A 24,047-nucleotide genomic window follows, 5' to 3' on the forward strand; every position below is an offset into this window, starting at 1 on the left:
TTATAACAACAGAGGAAAATACACAGATAAGGTCTTAAATTACTAACAATCATTTTTACATAGCTTTAAATAGTTGGTGGTTTGGGTTTGGTTCTTTTCTTATTTTAACTGGCTTTGCAGGATAGAGAAAATTTACACTGTGAGGATGTGGGTAACAAGTACTGGAAAACTAAAATACAAATTAGTATTTTTATTGGTGTAAAAATAAAAAAAAAAGAAATTGCTAAGATTTCTTACACTTACTTTTGTGATTCCTATTTCCAAGAACTCGTGCCATTCAATTTGAAAAAAATAAGTAATGAACAACTAAAAATAAGCTGAGATAATTTGGGTTTGGAGAAACAAAGAGACCTGTATGTGAAGCCTCTCATGCAAATAAGGTTAAATTACTCTTCTCTTACCTGGGCAAGGCTTAAGGTTGCACATGACTGACTCCAGAGCGCTGCCCTCACAGGGCTTCCCTCCGTGCTGAGCTGGGGGGTTGCTGCAGGTCCTGCTTCTTGTCCTGTTCCCTTGGCCACAGCTCCTTGAACACTCTTCCCACAGCCCCCACTCTGACCAGCTCCCATCCACTAAGGACCAGAAAAAGCCCAGTTTTCATTAAACATTATTTTTGCAGTATTTATTGAAATTTCCTATTCCCTTCCAAAACTAATTACAACTACTTAGAAAAATTAATCTGCCATCAAGATCCATGGTGATAAAAGTTCATTGTTTGGGCACTTAATGCAAGGCACATTAAAACTGTCAATTCATTGTGGCTTTTCAGTACTTAAACAGTGTTTACAAAATAGAGGGAGGGAGACTTAGATGGGCAGACAGCAATAGGACACGGGGCAAAGGTTTTAAATTAGAAGATGAGATATTTAGATTAGGTATTTGGAAGGAATTGCTCTCTGTGAGGGTGGGCAGGCCCTGGCACAGGGTGCCCAGAGCAGCTGTGGCTGCCCCTGGATCCCTGGAAGTGTCCAAGGGATGGATGGGGCTTGGAGCACCCTGGGCTATGGAAGGTGTCCCTGCCCATGGCAGGGGTGGCACTGGATGGGCTTTGGGGTGCCTCCAACCCAGACCCGTGTGGGACAGTGTCAGCAGCAGTACCTGGGCAGGGCTGGCGGTGGCAGCTGCGCCGGTCGCTGTGGGGCCCCTGGCAGCCGCGGCCCCCGTTGGCCGGCACGGGGCTGTCGCACTGCCGGACGCGCTCCTGCACACCCTGGCCACAGGTGACGCTGCACGCCCGCCATTCCAGCCAGCTGGAGAACCCGCCGTGCACTGCAACGGGAGCAGGGAGGCTGCTGGGCACTGCCGGGGCCTGCAGCTCCCTTAGGCAGGCACAGAGAAGGGAAAACTGCACCTCCTGACCCCTGGAAATCCACCTCACTTCATGTCATTACTGTGCACAAATCTCTGACCACAGTTCAAAGACAATTACTGTGTATGCTCCTAAATGCTTTTCTTTAGAGACACAGTTCAGTTATGACATGTTCTGAGGACAGGATCTGATTCAAGATCCTTTCATTATAATTTTTGTCTCTCACCCTTCACAGCCTCTATCTCTCCCAGCTGGATGAATAGAATAAAATAAAATCATGAAAGAGAACCCCACTGACACTTCAGACCAGGCTTACCCGAGACCTAATGCTAATAAAGAAGATAAGACCAAACATCTCATCCATAAACATGGGCAAGATGAATATTGACCACATTTGATCCAGATTAATGCTGTCATCTACCAGCTTCAAAGTGACTCTGCTGTTTTGTGCACTTACCCTGCACAGTGAGGGGCACTGTGACGAGGACAGAGCCCAGGAGGTTCCTGGCCACACACTCGTACTGGGAGGTGTCCTCCCTCTGCAGCGCGGCGATGCGCAGGGAGCCGTTGGGCAGCAGGGTCACTCTGTCACTGTCCAGCAGGGGCTGGCCCTGCCGGGACCAGCTGATGGCAGGAGGGGGCTCTCCCCTGGCCTGGCAGTCCAGCACTGCCGTGGCACCGGCCTCCAGCACGGTGCCCACCGGTTCCACAGTGATCACTGGGGGGCCTGAAGAGAAAGGGTCCTTTGGGTGACAGCACATGGGCACAGGCCTGATTGATTTAGTGCTAAAGTGAGTGCAGAGAAATCCCAACTCAGGTTACTTTGACTAAAATCATTATTGCTGATCCCCTGCTGGCTAAACAGAAACACAGAATCCTTAAGGTTGGAAAACAGATCATCAAGTCCAACTATCGACCCAACACCACCACCGATGTTCACCCGTAAACCACGTTCCCCAGTGCCACCAAACAGGCACGTTACAATGCCAACAAGCTGAACATGAACATGCAGCAATCTGAGGACTAAAGCTGAGATTAAGGCCCAGCTATAAGAGCCCATGCTCTTCTTTATTGCTAAAATGGTTTGTTTTTCATAAAACCCACAAGAAGATGATATTATTCATGTGCAGAGACAACTGAGAGGTAAGGAACAGACCCACAATGCTTGAGGCTACAGTAGGAGAGGCATGCTTAGAAATTATCCCAGTAGCAAAGAAAACCTCTAACGGATTATTTTTGCCAAAACTAAAATACTGTCAATGAGAATTAGAATTCACCTCATATAAGTTGAGAGTCTAGTTTATTCCAGTTGTATTGAGTGAACTAAGAGAAACAAGCCCTTGCAGAAAGTAGTTCAGCTCGTTCCACACTACTTTCTATGATGAGGCTCAACCACTCTTTAGATCCCTCTCTCTTCTTTGATGTCAATCACAGCTTAGATCAGACTCTCACATGTTCATAATGAAAGATGCCCAGAGAAGCTCTTGGCTGCCTCATCCCTGAAGTGTTCAAGGACCAACCAGCTCTAGTGGAAGGTATCCCTGCCCACAGCAGGTGATCTTTAAAGTCCCTTCCAACCCAAGCCCCTTCTACAACTCCATGAAAGAGGAGATGAGTCCAAACCTCCAGGGCAGTGCCCAACCTGAAACACTCCCCCAGGAGCTGCCTGCACCTCCCCACAGGCAGTTTACACTCCCTTAAGGGGCCTCCCTTTGAGCCTTACTCTGCAGGGTCAGTGTCAGGCTGCGCTCCACCACACCCACGTCATTGGTCGCCACGCACTTGTAGTCACCAGCATCTTCATTCTGAGGAACAAAACAGGGGCTCAGTCTACAGGGCTCCTTCTGGCAGTGAATTTTAATCCCAATTCAAAATACAGACATGACTACATGGGGAGAAATAGGAGTCTTGCTGTTCAGATTAGGATTTTAGATTTGGAATAAGAGATTTGCACAAGGAGAATGCAATTGCTTTTCAGCTGACCTGTAGAAAGAAGCCAGGCTCTCTTAAGGCCAGGAGCAAAGGTCCCATTTAACTGGTCATGACCAGGATCTCACACACCAACAATTAGTATGTAATGTCAGTCCTTCTGACTAGCAGGGAGAACTCTGACCCCGTGGGGATTTTTGCCTGAATAATTTGAATCTAATTCCAGTCTGAATTAAAACATTTTTTAAAGTTGAAAGCAAAGAAGGGTAAATGTCTAGCCTGACTCCTTCAAACCAATATGATCAAGAACATCTTTATCAATCAAGTTCAAAGCAGACACTCACAGTATAGGGGCAGGACTCACCACGGTGCCATAGATAGCAAGGGAACCATTCCCAAGCTGTCGGATCCTGTTACTAATCTGAACTCCTACTCCTTTTCTGCTCCACTGGATGGTTGGAGGGGGATCTCCTCTGACTTCACAATTCAACATGGCATTGCCACCCAAGGGCTCAATTCTGCTGGAGTGATAATCCCCTTTGAAGACTGGAGGCTCTTAAAAAACAAGAGATGGCAGAGAAATAGTAGAGCCAAAATAAAGTGTGCCTAATTGAGAACAGTTGGCAGGGATCACTCACCTCTGACTTTCTGAAGGGGGAATTTCTATCTGTTCAGATTTTTCCCATTTAGCCATTGGCAAGGTATTATATACTAGGGGGAACAGCTTTAAACTGAATCTACCTGACAGCAGGTAGATTCAAGTTGGATATTAGGGAGAAATTGTTCCCTGTGAGGGTGGGCAGGCCCTAGCCCAGGTTGCCCAGGAAAGCTGTGGCTGCCCCTGGATCCCTGGAAGTGTCCAAGCTCAGGCTGGATGGGGCTTGGAGCAACCTGGGCTAGTGGAGGTGTCCCTGCCCATGGCAGGGGGTGGCACTGGATGAGGTTTAAGTCTCCCTTCCCCTGCCTCCCATTCCAACTCCACTATCCAAACCCAGGATAGTGGTTGCTGGAGCTGTCCAGCAACAAGCACAACTGCTGAATTTCATGTACCTTTGACATACACGAAGCCAATGGCCTTGATGGAGCCCACTGTGTTCTCTGCAGAGCACACATAAGTCCCAGAGTCCTCCTTGGACACCCTCTCGATGAGCAGCTCACTGTGCCCGTTGACATCGTCGTACTGTGCTGGAGGGAGAGCAGGGAAAGAGTCATTGCAGGGATTGAAATGTACACAGCTCACAGGAGTGCTTGGATCTGTGCACTCTTTGCAGCTCAGCCATGGGGTCCTGTGCATCCCTGAGACACTCCAGGAATGCACAGAAAGTCACTGCTGTGACCTTTGCCCACATGCACCTGTTCACTTCAGCTACCCCGTGATTTTGAGCATCAATTGCTCCTGGATGCTGAGTAAATACCATAAGCTAGGAATGTTTTTAATGTGCTACATGATTGGCTACAGAAGAGGGATCATCTTTTAATCACCTTACAGCTCTGTCTCAGAGGCAGTTTAATTACATGATTGCATAACACTAAAGATATTCCTCACACAATCACTAACAGTTTATTCTAGCTAGAGTTTTCTTCTTCCCTGCCCTAAACTGCAATGCTGCACAGGGGAAAAAAAATCTGCAGCCAAATGGCCATCAGGGACCTACCTGGAATGATGTTATTGTTAAAGGTCCACGTTATTCTGGGGACAGGTACCCCAGTTGCTTTGCAGGTTAACCTCAGCTGTTCTCCTTTGGCCAAGGCTACGTCTCCAGGCAGTTCAGTGAAGGCTGGGAGCACGTGAACTGTCAGGGTGACTGTGTGTGTGTCCTCCCCAGCAGCGTTGGTGGCAATGCAGGTGTAACTGCCAGAGTCTTCAGGCTGGAAGGAAACATGGTGGGGAAATTTCAGCTGGGATATATCCCACAGCTGGGATATATCCTACAGCACATGCCACTCATATCAGCAAGATGATCTTGAAAGGCTTGGAACAAGCATTCAGCAGAAATGCTCAGCTGAGCTCTTCTACATCCCTAAATTTCAAGGATGACTAACACTTTTTACCCTTCCTGAGGATTTACCACTACAAATTCTTCACAGATTTTACTCCCCAGTGGAAAATGAAACTTCTGTAATTATTTTGGAACATTAAGAACAAGAAATCAAAATAAAACAATGACTAACCCAGAAGTGGACCTTATCACTGCCAACTGTGTCCAGTAATAGCTTAGATTCAAGGAGCTTACCACAACACTGTCCAAAATGAGGTCTCCACCAGGCACAGTCTGGTATTTTCCCACTGTGTCTTTTAACAGCATGTTGTCCTTCCTCCAGTTAATTGTTGGTGCTGGGATCCCCTCAGCCCCACAGGACAGAACAGCCTGGGAGCTCTCTGTGACCGTGTACTGCGTATCCGTGCTGCGGATCCTGGGTGGGACTGTGGGGAGATCATTTGAAACATTTCCTCTGGGCATTATCCAAGCACAACACTGGACTGAAGAAATCCCTTGCCTGGACCACCTGGATTGTCCATTTCCATCAATGACTGTGTGCCAAAGTTCAAGCAACTGGCCAATATTACAACTTAATAACACTCCCCTATATTAAGTAGCACAATTTTCCTGAACTCCTCCCTGTACATCCCTAGCTCCTTATTCTCTGTAGGGTCACACTGGTAACACACATAATTTCCCTACAGTCCCACTTATCATGGAATCACAGGATGGTTTGGGCCGGAAGGAACCTTAGAGCCCATCTCATTCCAACTCCCTGCTGTGCACAGGGACATCTTTGACCATCCCAGGTTGTCCCAAGCCCTGTCCAACCCGGCCTTGGACACTCCAGGGATGGGGAGTCCTCAGCCTGTCTGGAGCAGCTGTTGCAGTGCCCTCATGCTCCTAGGAAGAGCTCCTTACCATGCACAGCCAGCTCTGTGCTGGAGGTGCTGGATCCTGCGGGATTCACCGCGGTGCAGGTGTAGCGGCCGCTGTCCCCAGGCTGCACAAACAGGATCTGCAGAGCTCCCGTGCTCAGCATTCTCCTTCTCATGGACTCTGTTATCTGCTGCCCATCCTTGTGCCAGCTGACCTCTGGCCCAGGGTAGCCTTCAGCCTCACACTGCAGAGTGACAGACTGATCAACAGCAACAACATATTCCTCCACGTGGGACTTGATAACAGGAGGAACTGAAAGGAAGAAAGACAATTATTGAAAGAATTAGATGCTGTAAGAAGCAAGGAACTCTTTTGTTATTGGTGAAAATAACTGTAAAAGCATGCCTTAAAGCAGACATTGAACTAAAGGGAATACACCTCCTGAGCTCTGTTCAGTATCACATCAAACAGGAAAGCACCAGGTCCCTTTCTGTTGCTCAGAATTGTATTTGGACCAAGAGGAGGAGTTTAAGGGGTGATTTACCTTGAACTTTCAGCTTGATCTTCCCCAGAGCGGTGCCTGCTGGATTCTGAGCAACACACATATAAGTGCCAGCATCTTCCACAGCTGCTCTGGCAATCTGTAAACTGCCACTTGGCTGGACCATGTAACTGTTCCCTAAAACAGATGTAATCAAAGGATGACACTTCTGGTTTGGTGAACTAGAGGAGAAGAGAAACCCAAGTTCCAGGAATGAAACTGGGTGTCTGTGTCGCAGGAGCAGGCAAGGTCCCAGGCTTTGGGAGGATACCTGTGGTGATGATGTTGATGCCCTCCTTCTGCCACGTGATCACAGGCTGAGGAGTGCCCGTGGCCTCACAGGGCAGCACAATGGGATTGTTCACGATGACATCCAACGCCCCTGGCTGGGCCTGGATAACGGGTGGCTCTGTGGAATGAAAGAAAAAGGGAAAAGCAAACATTCAAGGCTAGGACAATACAGAAGAGCACTACAACTGTACAACCTGAGCAGGCTGAAGTAGCAATGCTGGCTGCCAGCCTTGCTCATCAGCCTCCAGCTTACCCTGCACGTGCAGAGTGACGTGCCTGTGGGCAGAGCCCGCGGCGTTCCGGGCCACGCAGGTGTACCTGCCCCCATGGGCCAGCTGGGCAGAGGGGATCTCCACAGCTCCTGGAGCAGAGAGAGCACCACAACATGCAGAGCATCCTCCAGGCACAGGTGCTCCCTTACAGCATCCCTTATTTCATTCCAAGCCATCAGAGAGAGGATCTCTGGGGGATTGTTTGCATTTCTGATTGTTTGCATTACTTATGGATGTGTCTGATTGCACTGATCTCCTGCAGCACATTACCTGAAGAGAGAATTCTGTAGCCATCTCCTCTAGGAAGCAACTTGATGCCATTTTTGGTCCAATGAACTGAGGGGACGGGAACACCAGAGGCAGTGCAGGAAACCACAACTGGAGAGAGCTTTGTCACCAGGAGCTCTGTGGCTTCATCTGCTATGGATGGGGGCACTGAAAATCAAGAGCAGGGCAAAGGTTACTTGTCCACGTTCATTTGTTACAAATTCTTGAAAATACCAGAGACTCATGAATATCAGTATCAAAGAGGAATGAAATAAAAATCTCATCTCAACACCAGAACAACCCAAAGCAGTTCTGGGTGGCACACACATATAGTAGCAATATCCCGTCTACCTTGAACAGTGAGATCAATTGCCCTTTGATCTTCTCCTGCATCATTTGACACAAAGCACTCATAGACAGCAGTGTCATCCACAGTGGGAGAAATGATTACTAAGGAACCTGAAGACAGAAGTCTGAACAAAGAAAAAAGAAAGTAAAAGCCATTGAAATACTTCTTTCCTTCTCAGGTGATCAGCCCACTGAATTTGCTGGCTAGGCAATGTAATGTTTAAGCACAGACAGATTTTTCAAGTGCCAAAATCATCCCTGAAAACTTGAAACCCACAATGAAAAAGAAAACACCACTCACCTGTATGTATTCTGGTTTTGATCAACACTAAGCAGATGCCCATTCTTTTTCCAGCTAATTGCTGGTCTGGGAATTCCAGTGGCTTCACAAGGCAAAGTGGTTTGCACATTTACAGTAACTGTGATATTCGTCTGCCCAGGAGCAATAGTTGGAGGAACTAAGGACAAACAAAGCCTAATTATTTAGAATAATTATATATATGTGTATATATATATACACATTTCTTGTGAGAAATGGATTTGTAAAGGATTCTCAAAACCTGCCTGAAAGTTCACATAATCTTGTACATTTGTATGCAAACTCTGAGATAAGGCGTGGTGACTTAGAAAGGCCATGGAACAGAGATGACATTGTTGAGAGAGACTGAACTAGAAACAAGTTTCAAAAGATGGCCTTGCAAAAAGACCAGATATTTTGGAGAATTAGAGCTGTGAAAGATGCATTGTAGCAAGACCACATGGGGTAAAATAATAGGTGATTGGTGTTAGAAGTATTAGCAGCGTTGTGTGACAAAGCTAACAGGCAGAAAAGCATTTCTAAGGTACTGTAATCAGGAAATAGGTTGGCTTCTGATAGAATGGCATTGAGTTTTATATCTCTTATGTCTCACCCTTCAATGAGACTGAGAATAAAATCTTTTAAAACACCTCTCAGTTGCCCCATCTCTGTAAAGCTGGGATTTTCCAGCAACTTCTCCCCTGTTTTTTTTAACCAGAGCAGCTAGGAAGGGGCTAAACTGAGACTGCCTGTGTCAGAAGAAGCCTGCAGACAGTGGACTGAGCAGCCGTACCGAGGACGTGCAGGTCGAGGCGCTGGCGCTCGCTGCCCGCGGCGTTGGTGGCCATGCACACGTATCTGCCCGTGTCAGCCACCTGAGCCCAGGGGATGTGCAGGGAGCCATCCTCCAGCACCAAATACCTGCAACAGAGCAAACGGGGCTGCCCTCCAGCCATCCACAGGGCACCCTGCCAGAGCACAGAAGAGATGACTCAGGGGACACAACCAACAGCCCAAATGAAGCATGCATTAATTGGGGCACAGAGTTTTCTCACTGATTTCACTCTTTCCCAGCATGTGCATTTCCCAAAGAAATGATGAAATCTGGCTGACATGGTGATTTCACATAAGAGATACTGGATTTACAGAAAACAGCTAACCCCCTTTTTTATGGTTTCTCATTTAACCTTAAAAATCTGAATTAATGCCTGTACTTTTTCTTTGAGATATAACAGAATTCCTTAGCATTTGGCTCAGTTCTCAAAAATGCCAAACTTCTTCCTTCTAAAACAATCAGGAGACAGAAACCATTCACTATGGTAAAAGTTGGTACTAGAATATGTATAAAAAGTTTCAGGTATTAGAAAATGCAGAATCGCTTTTGGTCTACATGAAATTGCTTGGCTTCATCCCAAAACTCTGTGTATATATAAAAATCTAAAATTTTTTACATTTACTCTTCAAAATCTCTAATGTCAGAATGAGTATATTTGGTTGCCAAAGGAATTTTTTATCCTTCTTAACAACAAAAAGGTGAAACCTTTGGTGCTGCCACTTTTCTCTAGAACAATCTCATGTATAATTAAGTTTCTGTAATAAATAGATTCTTAAGTAGCAATGAAGACTATTTATGCTAAAAATTCTGGGCAATACCTGGAATTATTTCCAGTAAAAACAGCCCCATCCTTCCTCCAGGTGATCCTGGGGGCTGGAACTCCTTCTGCAGCACACTCCAGCAGGGCAGAGGTGTTGATGTGCACCATGACAGTCTGGGGGCTGCTCCGGATCGTGGGAGCCACTGCAAGGGAAAATTGCTGATGACACAAAAGAAGTAACTGTACAGTGCAGTGATTGAAACTGAACACATGAAAAGAGGTGCAGCAGTGGGTTTGGGCTCACTGCAAAGACAGGAACAAGTTTCTTACCATTCTGGGTGACGGTAATTGCCAAGGTGCAGCAGGAAAGGAGAAAGAAATTTTGGCTGAAATGCATTGCAAAGGTCAGTTCTGCAAGTTACTGCAAAGGGTACCACTGAGCTAAAACAGCAGCAGTTCAGCACAGGGAATTCAGCAAGCTAAGGCTGCTGAATCCTTGCTTCCTGATCACACACTAAGGAGAAAAAAGGACTTTAGCTGGACCAGGTAAGGCCAGTCTTTGGGGGCACAGGGTAAGGCAGGGCCCACATGACTGGGCTGTAAACAGAATAGAAAACAGGGGGGAAAGTTCCTTCCAGTCACCTGAGTGTGAGAGTAGAATAACTTCTCATCAGAATAGAGGTGAGAAAATAAAAAGGTTTAAAATGCAGCTCAGGGCTATGGTAGCACAGGACAAGTATGAAGCATAAGGCCCCTCAAGCCCTGTCCTCTGCAGGTGCAGAGAAGCTGCCACAGCTCTCAAGTAACCTGTCAAGCCAGCTGTGAAACCTTGTCCCAAGGGTGCCAGTCAAATGCTTCAAAGAATTGCTCTGGGTTTTGCTCTGGGAATTGCTCTGTTTGAGAGCATTTGTCAGTCCTGGATATGGGTGCTCACTCTGGATGTACCATGACTCCCTGTCAGGATGATGGCTGGATGCAGCCACAGATGGTGAGTGAAGCACACAGATGTGACTGTGTGCACATTGCAAGTGCCCAGCAGGTCCCTTAGTCTGGGGGCCAGCTGTGGGCTCAGCAGTGGGACATGAGGCCATGCACATGGCCGCACAGTTTGGGCATGGCTTGAGAGGCCAACACACGGCTGGAGAGTGACCACAAATGCTCAGTTCCTGCTGCCTGAACTGCTGCAAAGCCCAAGGTGCCCGAGGCTGCTGCGTGAGGTTACCGTGCACTGCCAGCAGGAACTCCCTGGTGGTCTCCCCTGCCACGTTCCTGGCCACACAGGTGTATGTGGCACTGTCCCCCAGCTCGGCGTTGTTGATCTGCAGGTACCTCCCGCCGGACAGGATCCGCAGCCGGGGCCCTCCCTGCGGGCACACAGACACAGGCAGGGCTTTAGCCCTTCTCTGCTGGCCTCTGCACACAACATCTGCACTGCACTAAGAGCCAGCAGAGAAGGGCACCAATGAACCAGGGACTGAATTCACTGTTCCTTTACATCCCTGAAGAGAAGAGGGTGAAGAAAACTTCTAAAACTTAGCATTGGTTACTGGTTCTCCATTGAAACCCCTACTGAGGCTTGTGCCTGAAGGAGGCACCTGTTACAGAGCCAAAAGGCTTTGGAGCTTTTATGGAAAGGGGCACCTAACAGCACAAGATTAATTTAATTTATCTGGTTGTCTATGCACACCACAGGCAGAAGGAATCAAAGTTTCTCTACACTTCCAGCATCACAGTCTGGCTCAGCTGGGAGGCAGCACAGGCTTAGCCAGCTCAGTTTACCAGCCAGGAATTCACCAGCCAGCAGTTCTGGGCACAGGCTGCCCCTCTTCCCAGCCCTGCAGTGACTCCACAGCCCCTGCCAGGAGCCAATTCAGTGAGAGCTTCACCACACCCAGCCTGGGCTGTGTCTGCATCAATCACTGACAGCAACATCAGCTACAAGTGCTCAGAGACGTGACTGGATAAGTAACAGCAGGAAAAAGAGCACAAACTTAGCTTTTCCAGTATGTGCTACCTATCCTCTGGATGGAACTCAAAGCTGACATTCCCATCTACTCTTCTGGTTAGAGGGTCTGAGAAGGGCACCCCAGAGAGATGAAACTCCACTGGCTCTGCACCAGCACCCTGGTACTCTGCTCTCACACCAGGCACCAGCTCCAAGGCTGCAGTGCAGGGCTGGAGCTCTGAGGTGACACAATTCACCACCAGGGTGGGTTACTGGCAGATTCTGGGCTATCACTGGCCTTTCCTGTGGAGAACACAACCTATGTGATTGCTTCTAACAGAAACCTAGAGGTAACAGAAGACAGGCAATGAAGCTATAACTTAATCCTTAGGCTCTACTCAAAGTAAGCCAGAAAACTGATGTTGGAAAAAAAATACAAACTCAGCAAGTCTTTTAGTGTTTGAAAAAAGCCAGGTTAGGCCAGGAGGCTCCTATTCTTTTCTTAACTCAATGTGCATTTCCAAAATCCCTCAAGAGTGCCACAACTTCAAAGCTGCTGAAGGCCAGATCTTTCCATAGTTCTGCTGCTAGAGAAGGTGATGCTGCACAATTCCATCAGTCAGCACACAGAGATGGACTAGGTCAGGCCTCACCTCAAAATCTGCCCAGTGGAAGACAACAAAAGTGGGAGGAATGACAAACTCCACAAGGCTGCTTCACAAAACCAGTGATATTTAAATTGAAATAACACTGTGGGCTGAGAACCTGCCTTTCTCCAGCCCTCTCCTGTCACTGCAGCACCTCCACTTTTCCAGGAAAGGAGGATGATTTGCCAAGGAGCTCCTCACCTCTCCTCCCACACCCAAGGACACCCATTTCCAGCTGCTCAGGATTAGTCAGCTGTTACATTTCTTTGGAGTTGAGAAAGCAGCTGAACACTGGGGAGGACACTGATTTCTCCTGATGTCCAGCATATGAGCTCATGGGTGGGCAGGCCCTGGCACAGGGTGCCCAGAGAAGCTGTGGCTGCCCCTGGATCCCTGGAAGTGTCCAAGGCCAGGCTGGACAGGGCTCAGAGCAACCTGGTATAGGGGAAGGTGTCCCTGCCCACAGCAGAGGGTGGCATTGGATGGGCTTTGAAGTCCCAAGAAGCTTCAGCCCCCACATTCTGGCATGAGTTCATGAGGCAGGAGAAGAACTAACAGTGCAAAGATAATTCCCAGGTTACCATCTGAGCACCTCTGGCTGTCACAATGTTCCTCTACTTTTGTTTTCTAGTGAATATTTTTAACAGGAGCTCCTTTTCATGGTTTATGTTCCTTAAGCACTGCTTTCCAAACACAAGCTTTCCAATGAAGGCCAAGGCAAAAAGCATTCCTGTATTTTATTTCCAAGCTTTGTTCAACCTTGTTTTCATTTAAAAACCTCACCACCCAATTAGAGAATCAACTGTCCAGAAGTAGAATGGTCCTGTTAAATTTGTTTCCAGTTGGTTCCTGGGCTATATTAAGATCATGGTCCCTAGCAGCACTTTTTAAGACATGTTCACCCACCAGATCTTTCTTCCAGTTACATTTAATTCTTCTAAATCAACTACAGAGAAAGAGTCTGAGGAATGACATGTCAGAGGAAAGCAAACAAGCTGAAACTTGGGTGAAGATTTAGTGATGGGTCACAGCTAAAGGAGAAAATTCATAATCTGTATTTGTTTCTTTATAAATGAACAAAGGTTGAGAGAAAAATTTTAATTTGTAACTGAACTTTAATGTTCAGTTAAGAAGGACCTGTTTTGTGAGTGGTCCCAAGGGTGGGAAGGAAAAAATCCCTTCTTTATAAACCATCCTCATCTTGGTAATTATCCTCAACCAGAAAAGACTGTATGCCTTGCCATGGCACTATGGAATTCTGAGTGGGAAAGATGCACTTGGTACAAAACCTGGTGATTAGCAACCCATTTTCTTTTAAATAACTTTGAATTCCTTTCTAAATGCTACTAGAGTAGGAGGATGCATAATATAGCCAAAGGAAACATAGAGTGCAGTCTTGTCTCAGCTACCTTTCCTGGGAAGCCATTCAGGAGTTTACCGAAGGCTTCTAGCATTGCTCAGAGGATCCAGGAGGAGCAAGGGATCCCCCTAAAGGAAAAAAGAACAAGTAACAGCGGGATGGCCACTCCACCCACTGGCTCTGGGCCTCATTGGGGCTGACTGCAGAGGCACTGGGGCTACCCAGCTGCTCTGAGCTGGGGGTATGTGACTCGGGCTGAGGGGTGAGTGAGCAGAGCAGGAGACCTGGAGCACTGCTGTGACAACTGCAGCGAGCAGAAGGCCAGCACCAAGGCTGCAAGCTCAGTACCTCCAGCAGCTCTCCATTCTTCAGCCAGGAGATGGTGGGAGGGGGCACAGCATCCGACCTGCACTCCAGAATAGCCTGGCTGTTCTGCAGCACTGCCAGCTCCTGGGGCCCTCCGGTGCCGGCGATGTTGGGGGGGACTGGGACAAAAAACAGAGAACAAAATCAACACCACACATATGAACTGTCAAGAACAGCAGTGATTGAAAATTTCCAGTTTATCTCAAGTTGAAAATAAATGCAAAGCTGGGGTATCATTAATTAGTTCTTCCTCTCAACAGCTGTGTTAAATATAGCAGTGTATTTCACATCTCTATAGAGTGAGCACAGCAAACTTGATCCAACCAATACTGACATCTGTGAGCTTCCTGGATATTCAAAATAAGACTTGGAATTGTAACAGAAATCAGGTGGAACTTCCCTTCTTATTGTGTTGTCACCATGATATTTTCTGAAAAATCCTCATTGCCCCAGATTTTCTCCTGGGAAGCTGAGAAGCTTCAGAGAGGAATGAAAACAATAATTATCTGATTGCTGCTCCTGTGTTTGCTGCTTTGGAATGTGGCTTGGACACTGTTTACCAACAGGTGAATGTTTGATTGGTTCCATGCGAATTGTTTTAATTTAATGACCAATCATGGTCCAGCTGTGTCCAGGCTCTGAGGAGTCACAGGTTTTTCTTTATCACTCTTGTTAAGCTTTCTGATGTCTACTTTCTCTTTCTTTAGCATAGTTTTAGTAAAGCATTCTTTTAATATAATATAGTATAATATCATAAAATAATAAATCTCCATCTGAGACATGGAGTCAGATTCATCTCTTCCCTCATCCTGGGGACCCTCACAAACACCACATTGTGTATCACATTCAGAATAACCATCTTTAATGAGAAACACTATTATGATCATATCATAGAATATTTCATCTTTAGGAATATGTGTTTTTTAAATGAGATGCTGACATGTATCTTAACAGTTTACAGTTTGAGGAATTTTTTTTTTCCCTAAATTAAACTTACCATGCACTCGTACTAAATACTCCTTGTCATCATCTCCTGCCGGGCTAGATGCTAAACATGTGTATCTTCCTGTGTCCTCCACCTGGAAACACAGGAACAATTTCAGCAGAAACTCCAGATTATGGGAGAAATTCAGCAAAACCAAGAAATACAAACACAGTAACAACATACAACAGGCAGCACTAGAACACAAGGACAGGAGACACAGAAAGAAAGTAATGAAGTTGTTGAATATGTCTTTATTTCACTTTGATGGGGTTATTCAGAGATGGCTCAGGAGTTTCAGGACTTCCTAAAATCCCACTGGATAATGTGTGTCCAGCACTGAAGATGGAACTGGCTATAGGGATCCACCTAAGGAAGGCTCAGGTTTGGGTACTGAGGAAATCCTTTTGTGCACACAGTCATTAACATCTTTATGGTTTCTCCTTCCTATGAACTCCTCATTGTACAGCCCAGAAGTGTTTCTTTTACAAACAAAACAAGCAGTAATCAATCCCAAGCTCTATCCCACTTCTGTCTGGGGAACTTCACCTGGGCATCCACAGCTGGACCCAGCCTTAGGTTATTGATGCAAGTTTTTAAAGGTTGTTTGACCTGGACCCTTCTCTAACTACAAATGCAGGTGGGTGAATTTCAGAGGCTTTTAGGACACCTCTGAGGATGGTCCTAAGGCAGGAACCATTTTAGGGATTGCAGAACTGAGATTATTTTGAAACAAACACTATACCTGAGCACTGGTAATTCGGAGGGCTTCTCTTAGCACATGAATATTGTCAGTCTGCAGCAGTGGGCGCCCATCCTTCATCCATGAGATTTTGGGCACTGGGATGCCAGAGGAGATGCAGAGAAGCTCAAGTGGGTTGTTAACAATGACAGAGAGCTCTTCTGGTTCATCTGAACCATTGATATGAGGAGGCTCTGCAGAAAGAAAAACATTCCAGTTCTTTATGGACTCAAAACACCTGTAAAAACTAATTGATCTTGTGGGTAGAGTCTGTAGAATTAGTCTACATTTAATTATTTCTGACTGTATCATGAACTCACTGAGGAACTCAGGTAATTTCTATCTGACTCTGCCTATTAATTTTCCTATTTTATTATTTAGAATTTTAAGTTAAAAAATGTTTTAAAAAACACACATAAAACACTGTATGATTTCAGCAATTATATTTATCAGCCTTTTTACTGCTGTGCTTTCAGCTGTTCATCTTCCTGTCAAGCTGAGTTTCTGCTAAGCAGAGTTACTAATTTATAGCATATAATTATATTAATTATAGCACATTTCAGTACTTGGGAAATACATAGTGTATTGCACATTCACACATCTTTAGGTAACTTTCATTTCCTTATTCCTCTCATTTATCATAATGGAAATGACCAGGTTGGACAGGCTTGCAGCAGCCTGGGATAGTGGAAGGTGTCCCTGCTCATGGCAGGGGGTGGAACTGGATGGGCTTTAAGGTCCCTCCCAACCCAAACCACTCTGGGATTCTGTGAGCCTATGGGAACACTCCTTATCCCTGGAGGTGTTTAAAGTGTCATGCTGACAGGTGAGCACTCACCCAGCACCTTTAGGACGAAGTGCTTGCTGCTGTGCCCAGCGGCGTTGGAGGCCACACAGGTGTATCTGCCCGTGTCTGCAGGCTCTGCCCGCAGCACCTGCAGCACCATCCCGCGCCTGCCTGAGCTCAGGCGGGCCCCCAGGGGCGGGGACAGGGCCAGGCCATCCTTGAGCCACGACACGCTGGGGACAGGGGAGCCATCGCTCACACAGCCCAGCGTGGCCGTGTCACCCCGCAGCACCAGCACCTCCTCCGTGCTCCCCGCGCTGTCCAGGCTGGGCGGCACTGCGGGGACACAGATCAGTCACACACAGGACAGAGGCACTGCAGGGACACAGATCAGTCACACATGGGACAGGGACAGGGGACAGAGCTCAGTCACACACAGGAGAGAGGCACTGCAGGGACAGAGCTCAGTCACACACAGCACAGGGACAGGGGACAGAGCTCAGTCACACACGGGACAGGGACAGGGGACAGAGCTCAGTCACACACAGCACAGGGATAGGGGACAGAGCTCAGTCACACACAGGAGAGAGGCACTATGGGGACAGATCTCAGTCACACACAGCACAGGGACAGAGCTCAGTCACACACAGGAGAGAGGCACTATGGGGACAGATCTCAGTCACACACAGCACAGGGACAGAGCTCTGTCACACACAGGAGAGAGGCACTATGGGGACAGATCTCAGTCACACACAGCACAGGGACAGAGCTCTGTCACACACAGCACAGGGGCACTGCAAGGACAATGCTCTGTCACACATATCACAGGGGTATTCCAGGAACAGAAGAGCTGGAACAAGCTGCCCCTTCTGCACTTCCCCAATTACACAGCTATGCTAAACTTTGCTTACAAATTGAATATTATTCTTTCTAAAAAAACCTGTGACACATTATGGGAGTTGGAACTAGATGAGCTTTAAGGTCCCTTTCAACCCAAACCACTATGTGATTTTATGGTTATGAGTGACAATTCAAGTAAGGACTTTTGTAGGGTTAAAACACTTCTCATTTAAAAAAACTCCAACATTTTGCAAGTTAGTATTTTCCCAGTGATCATCTCTAAGATGTAATTGTGGCTATCTGCAATAAGGTGTTGGTGAGAAAGAAAATTAAAGAGTAGGTTTAAGAAATCAAGAAATAAGATTCTTTACATAAAACATTTCAGAAACACTCACCCAAAACTTGCAGGTTGTAATGTTTGTTGTGCACTCCAGCCCTGTTAGATGCTACACAAGTGTACACTCCAGTATCAGATATCTGCACTCGGGTAAGCCTAAGGAAAAAAGCAATTCAAGCAAGCTGTAAATGGAATACATGGAACACATTACCTTTATTGTAAGTGGTTTGGACCAAATTTTACTCTTGCTTCCAAAAATACAGCAGAATTATGCTGATACTGCAAAAAAGAACAGAAAGTCAGCCAGTTAAAAGAAAAGAAAACCAACCTGAGGATCTGCCCAGCTGAGAGGAGCTTGATCTGGGAGGAGACAGACAGAGGAAGGCCATTCTTCAGCCAGTGGAGCTGTGGTGGGGGGGTCCCAGCAGCAGCACATTCAATATTTAGGGAGGTGTCCAAAAGGGCAGTGAGCTCCTCTGCTTCATCTTTACTATTGGCTATCATTGGAGGAACTGCATTTTGCAGATGATGGAAAGGAATGCATTAAAACAGGCTCTTGAAACCATTTCATCCTGCAGGAAATCCTGCCCCCAATGCCCCACTGGCAATTCACTAACAGGATCCCATTTTTGGTAGAGCAAATCCTCAGACAATAATACTGAGCACTAAAAATTATCCACTTATATATTTCAAATCAGAGGCACTGTACAATGACAGCAGACTTCTCTTTGATTTGCCAGCCTGCAGCAAGCAAGACGGAGCTTAGGGCCTTAAATTCTTGGGGAGAGAAGGACAGTGCAGGAAGGGATGGGCTGAACCCAGGGCCAGAAGGGACCACTCAAACTCATGGCCTTCAATAAATCTTAAACACAGTGAAATCACAGAGGAGGAAAGTTAATTTGTTGATGTCTGGATGCATCTGCTTATTTCATTCTTAAATGGAGAAAGTTCAAAATGCCTAGGTAAGTATTCTGGATGATGACACAAACTGCTGCTTTGGGGCTCTTTGGGGTTACAGGTTAGTTTGAAAGCCATGGCCTTGGGGGGTTCACTACATAAAGAAGCCCAGCCAGGTGCAGCTCCAGGCACTGGCTCAGTGAGGATCCCATCACTCACTGTGACAGTGACACCAATAAGACTTTTAAGTTGGTTATTGCTTGAACTTCAGCCAATGCAAACTGAGCACAAACTCCCTGCTGTTGTGCAGAGCCATTCTGTGCCAAAAAGATGTGCTGTGATCATTCAGCACTGTTTTTTATGATACCAAAGGTCATCTCTTATTGCTCTCCTTGTGCCTGTGTTCCCAGTGACTCTGTGTAAGTGGGACAGACACCTACCCTGCAGTGAAACCCTACCTGGACAGAACTCTCCTCTCCTCCCTCCACTTAATGACCACATTTTCCACAACTTAAAATATCCACTCTCTATACTGCTAAAGGATTACACTAACTAGCCACTGGATGTCAAACTGTGCAATTTCCTCCAACACTCCCTCATTTCTAAACTCTTGGGACCTTTAACTATCAGCTCCCTTCATACCACTCTGTTCATAGCTGATGTGCTTTGATTGGAATTAGGGAAGATAATACAACAAAACAGCAGGGTCACAGGAAATCAGCCCCAATATAATCTTCCCCACAAGAAATAAAAAATCACCACAAGCAGAATCCCTCTATTATGAAATCCACCCAAGAATTAATTCCTGTTTATCCCAAAACACATTTACCAGCAATTTCAACCCTTTTGTCATTGACAGAGCATCCTGTGTAATATCTACAGCACAGGCAATTGGAAACATGTGCATGCAGGATTCCACTGCAGACAGGCATTCCTCTCTGGGCTCTCCCTTGGGAGCACTCCCAAGGATAGGATTATGGAGCAGCCTTGGGTTTCACATCTGGCAGAACTCACCATATACATTCAGGTTGAAAATCCTGTCCTCCTCTCCTGCAGGGTTAGTAGCCACACAAGTGTATTTTCCTGTGTCTGAGGTGAGAGCTCTGGAGATGTTTAATGTGCTGCCATCTGGAGTCACTCTACAAGGACCATCACAAAGCACTGGGAGTTTGTTTAGTGCTCCTCTGACACAGCAAATAAACAATCTGGTCTGGACATTTCAGTAACTACCTCTATCCTCCTGGGAGCTTGATGAGAGAAGCATTGTGTTTTGCAAAATATTTCTGTTAGAGACAGGCTTAGAAGTTTTTCCTAGAGATGTCCTGCTTAACTTGGTTTTAAGATTCAACTCCAGCCAGGCTTTTGAAGGACCCATAATGATAAGCATTAAGTAAAATATTTCCATGCCTCAGATCTTTCCCCCCCAAAGGAACTAAATGACCTTAATAAACTTTCATGAAGCTGATAAACATTTATGGAATTTATTAACTGAGAAAGACATAAGTATCATAAACTTATCTCTGTTAAGAAAATGAAGTTTTTAAAAATCAAAGGACTAACAAATTATACTTGATTTATAGAAGCTAAGGAGGGAGATGATGTTCTTAACCTGGCTAAGCTCCAGTTCAGGCTCTCCTCCCATTCCCCCCTTAGGGCCCTTAAAATTATAGAAGAGAATCTATACTAGCAGTGTCTGCTAGTTTTTCTTGCCTTATCCTCTGTAAATCATCGCTGGCAACTGTTTTTCCATCCTTCAGCCACTGCACATCCGGGGTGGGCACTCCAGTGGCATTGCAGAGCAGCTGGACACTCTCCCCCAGGAGGACACTGACCTCGCTCGGCATCTCAGAGCCAGCAATACTGGGAGGAACTGGAAATGCACCATGGAAGGATGAGATTCAGCAGCAAGAAATGTAACCTGAACTAGAAACAGCCCCACTGCAGTAGCTCATGAGCACCAGCAGTGAGTACAGCACCTGGGGCAGGCTCCCAGCAGCTGTGGCTGCCCCTGGACCCATGGAAGTGTCCAAGGCCAGGATGGATGGGGTTTGGATAGTGGAAGGTCCCAGCCAACGGCAGGGGGTGGCACTGGATGGGCTTTAAGGTCTCTTGTAGCCCAAACCAGTCTGGGATTCTGTGACCAACACCATCATAGCCCTGTGAACAGTCACACTAATAATTCCATCCTAGTCAAAGCCATTTCCAGCCTGCATTCCCAAGGAACAAGGATGAAAGTCCTGCTATCCATGAAGTCAAGACTGTCAGTTCCACTAATAAGTCCTGAGTGTTTCAAGCAATTTCAGACACATTTGATCAAACAACCAGCTTGACATTCCATTCCTGAACTTGGGGGAAAACTGGCAGGCAGGGGTACACCAGTGCAATTAGCGGGGATGAGTCATTAGGAACAGAGGAAAACACAACAATCACAGGCTAAGAGTGATTCACAGCGAGGCAGGAGGCAATTCCATAGCAAATAAGGGTTTGTCATTTGAGGTGGGGGTGGAAATTCTGGCAGTAGGTCTTTGCTAACTCCTGCCATGGCACAACAGGTGACACTGCTCCTGAATCCATCTCTGTGTGCTGATTCACAGCCAACCAAGGCAGCTCCAGTGCTCAGCAGGAGCAGGGATGTGACCAACAGCAGACACACACGAGCTGCACAACTCTCTTCAAGTTCCACAGTCAGGGATTAAGGATATTCTTTTCCGTGCAAATTTTGGACTACAATTATGGAACTCTCCAACCACTCTCCCCTCTGGTTCCAGAAGTAACCGTCCAAATTCTCCACTTTTCTATGTGGTTATGTGATCTCAGTGTCCCCAGCACAGACAGTTTCACATTTACCCAATGTTCAACCAGTTCTGCTCCCTGCATCTTCCCCCATTCCTTACCTTGGATGGAAAGCACATAGGTTTTCTGAGCTTTCCCCTCTGGATTGGAGGCAATACAAGTGTAGGTGCCACTGTCCAGGAGCTGAGAGCGAGCGATCTGAAGCTTGCTTCCACCAGATAAAATATGAACTTCAAGAGAATCCAAGTTTTCTGAAATACATAAACAAGTCATCATTCCAAACCAGCTACAGGGAGCAAACATCTCTTTTGGGAGAAATTGTTCCATCAAAGTTTCAAAACAAAGATTCCAATCAGTTCTCATAAGAGTGTCTAGAGACAAATAAAGAAGAAACACAAACCAGACAGCAAAGTTGCCTCTAAGAGGGGAAGAAGAGTAGTGAAAAGCATGAGACAATGTTACCTATAGGTTTTCCATTCTTAAGCCACACTAACGTGGGTGGAGGAATTCCAGTGGCATCACACACAAAGGTGACAGGATTACTGATGGATTCACTGACCAGCTCTTGTTCAGGGCCCTCTATATTTGGAGGCACTGTGAATGGAATGGAAGCAGTAAGAATGTTATGTAAACTGATTTTGGAGTGCCTGATCTGCTAAGTTTATGTTATTACAATAACTATTGTAGATGATGCAGAGGGTCTGCTTACCATAAACATTGAGATGGAAATTTTTATCATCTCGTCCTGCAATATTTATGGCTTTGCACACATACTGTCCTGTGTCAGAAACCTGAAATAAAAACAAGTTTTAAAAGAAATCATTATGGATTCTTATTTTAATGCTACAGTTTAGAGCATTAAAGTAAGTGTGCCTCTGTGCCTCTGCCAACTCAAAGTGCTTCTCACAGGATGTAAAGCCTCCAGGAAACACACCTCCCATGTACAGCAACTGAAACACACCACTAAAGACTGAAATAATTGCCAGGCAGAGGCAGAGCAGTGGCAGACGCAGCCTCCCCCCAGCCTGGCCCACCTCTGCAGCCTTTATCCGCAGGGTCTGCCCGTCTGCCAGGACCTCCAGGGCAGCGGAGTCGGGGATAAGGCGGCCGTTCTTGTACCAGGTGATGACGGGCGCAGGGATGGCGTTGGACTCGCAGTCCAGGGTCACCGGGGTGCCCACGCGCACGGTCAGCGCTGTCACCGACGCTCCCCCCTGCGCCTTGATGCTCGGGGGCACTGCGGAAGGAGCCCACAGTCAGTTCTGCACTGCGCTGAAACAACCCCATAAAGCAGATAGGCCTCCCCACACTTCCCAGGCAATAGATCCTATTTCAGAAAACAGTAAAACACGAACCAAGGACAGTCAGGAAGCTCTTCTTCTGACTCTCCCCAGCTTGGTTCCTGGCAGTACAAGTGTATTCTCCACCATCTGACAGCCTGGCTCGGGGAATCTGCAGCGTCCGAGCACCTGGAGCAAGGAGAGAAGGCTGGAGGTTTGCTCTGTGCTGACTGTGTCAATCCCAGAGGCTGGTTTAGAATTGCAGGTGCAACAGGCTGAGCACAGGCACTGTGCCCCATGAAGAGTGGCCATGGGCCCTGTCAGGACAAACCAGACAGAAGCTGAGCCCAAAGGCTGCAGAATAGTTGAGATTCCTCACCGGGCACAATAAAAGTGTTGGAATTTGAACTGATAGGCTTTCCATTCTTGAGCCAGATGAGATCAGGAGGTGGAAAGCCTGTGACCTCACAAGTCAGAGAGATGAAATTATTCACCACCACAGTCAGATTCTCAGGGTTAGTCCCAACAACACTTGGAGGAACTGTGGAGAGAGAAATACATTAATAGCACCTATTACTGCATCAGCAAAGGATTTCCCACAAGATCATGATTTACTATATTAAATCTGAATTGCTGCATTTTGCCAAAGGGCCAGGTTGCAAAAAATCTTTCACATCCTATGAACGGATCTACTGCTCTTTGGATGCATCTGGAAACGAGACTGAAACAATCTAATGGTCATTCTTGCTCCTGTACTTCACAGCAATGTCAATTACTCCATTTGCAGTCCTTCTGTGCTGGAGGTTTGGGAGGGCTAATGAACCTACACAAGACCCTGACAATGCACTGTCAATTTTCTAACACTGCTCACGGACATTTGCTGTGTGAGGCAGAACAGAGCAAATTCCCATTTTCAGGATATGTAGGATGACTATCACTTCTTCCTGATTCCTTGTTGCTCCTGCTCTCTCTGGAACAATCCATTTTCCACCTACAGAGACCCCAAACTTATTCCTCCCAACACAGTTCAGAGTGGCTCTGTCAACCAGACAAACCTGTTGCTTAGCAGTGAGCTAAGCACTGGAAAATCCTGGCATGCAGCATTGCTCCAAGGGGTGCATTCCTTAAGCTTACAAGTCCCAGAATTTTTAAATCAAGAATAGTTTGACATGTGACCTTTCTACAAGAACGATTTAGAATGAAAGAACTGTAAATCTCTTCCTTTTAATAACCCCCAAGCTCTAGTTGCCATGTTTTTGCAGTGGGGATATATAAAACACTTAAGAGGAAGGCAAAAGCATGTTCTTGGCTTTATTGGGTGGAAAAATCATTCCAAAGAACACATGGAATCCTCCTCTTC

General features: G+C 46.5%; 1 protein-coding gene across 1 annotated transcript in view; it reads right to left on the minus strand.

Annotated features, from left to right (window-relative positions):
* The window catches only part of HMCN1 (hemicentin 1), a 161,259-nt gene that overhangs the window by 15,342 nt on the left and 121,870 nt on the right, over nucleotides 1–24,047 (minus strand). Inside the window, exons 58-89 of the mRNA XM_054638146.2 lie at nucleotides 23,067–23,228; nucleotides 22,763–22,876; nucleotides 22,442–22,644; nucleotides 22,117–22,198; nucleotides 21,870–22,001; nucleotides 21,509–21,658; nucleotides 20,325–20,484; nucleotides 19,629–19,753; nucleotides 18,046–18,229; nucleotides 17,776–17,873; nucleotides 16,592–16,876; nucleotides 15,757–15,947; nucleotides 15,027–15,108; nucleotides 14,012–14,148; nucleotides 10,934–11,075; nucleotides 9,770–9,914; nucleotides 8,910–9,037; nucleotides 8,120–8,276; nucleotides 7,822–7,943; nucleotides 7,474–7,638; nucleotides 7,185–7,292; nucleotides 6,912–7,049; nucleotides 6,644–6,778; nucleotides 6,142–6,411; nucleotides 5,473–5,663; nucleotides 4,894–5,107; nucleotides 4,289–4,423; nucleotides 3,603–3,793; nucleotides 3,033–3,114; nucleotides 1,767–2,036; nucleotides 1,099–1,269; nucleotides 402–572 (exon numbers count right to left, since the gene is read on the minus strand). Of these exons, the coding sequence (XP_054494121.2) occupies nucleotides 402–572; nucleotides 1,099–1,269; nucleotides 1,767–2,036; nucleotides 3,033–3,114; nucleotides 3,603–3,793; nucleotides 4,289–4,423; nucleotides 4,894–5,107; nucleotides 5,473–5,663; nucleotides 6,142–6,411; nucleotides 6,644–6,778; nucleotides 6,912–7,049; nucleotides 7,185–7,292; nucleotides 7,474–7,638; nucleotides 7,822–7,943; nucleotides 8,120–8,276; nucleotides 8,910–9,037; nucleotides 9,770–9,914; nucleotides 10,934–11,075; nucleotides 14,012–14,148; nucleotides 15,027–15,108; nucleotides 15,757–15,947; nucleotides 16,592–16,876; nucleotides 17,776–17,873; nucleotides 18,046–18,229; nucleotides 19,629–19,753; nucleotides 20,325–20,484; nucleotides 21,509–21,658; nucleotides 21,870–22,001; nucleotides 22,117–22,198; nucleotides 22,442–22,644; nucleotides 22,763–22,876; nucleotides 23,067–23,228 (5,040 nt within the window). The remainder of the gene's footprint in view (nucleotides 1–401; nucleotides 573–1,098; nucleotides 1,270–1,766; nucleotides 2,037–3,032; nucleotides 3,115–3,602; nucleotides 3,794–4,288; nucleotides 4,424–4,893; nucleotides 5,108–5,472; nucleotides 5,664–6,141; nucleotides 6,412–6,643; nucleotides 6,779–6,911; nucleotides 7,050–7,184; nucleotides 7,293–7,473; nucleotides 7,639–7,821; nucleotides 7,944–8,119; nucleotides 8,277–8,909; nucleotides 9,038–9,769; nucleotides 9,915–10,933; nucleotides 11,076–14,011; nucleotides 14,149–15,026; nucleotides 15,109–15,756; nucleotides 15,948–16,591; nucleotides 16,877–17,775; nucleotides 17,874–18,045; nucleotides 18,230–19,628; nucleotides 19,754–20,324; nucleotides 20,485–21,508; nucleotides 21,659–21,869; nucleotides 22,002–22,116; nucleotides 22,199–22,441; nucleotides 22,645–22,762; nucleotides 22,877–23,066; nucleotides 23,229–24,047) is intronic.

The sequence above is a fragment of the Agelaius phoeniceus genome, chromosome 8 (genome assembly GCF_051311805.1).
Source record: "Agelaius phoeniceus isolate bAgePho1 chromosome 8, bAgePho1.hap1, whole genome shotgun sequence".
In the NCBI taxonomy this organism is placed as follows: domain Eukaryota; kingdom Metazoa; phylum Chordata; class Aves; order Passeriformes; family Icteridae; genus Agelaius; species Agelaius phoeniceus.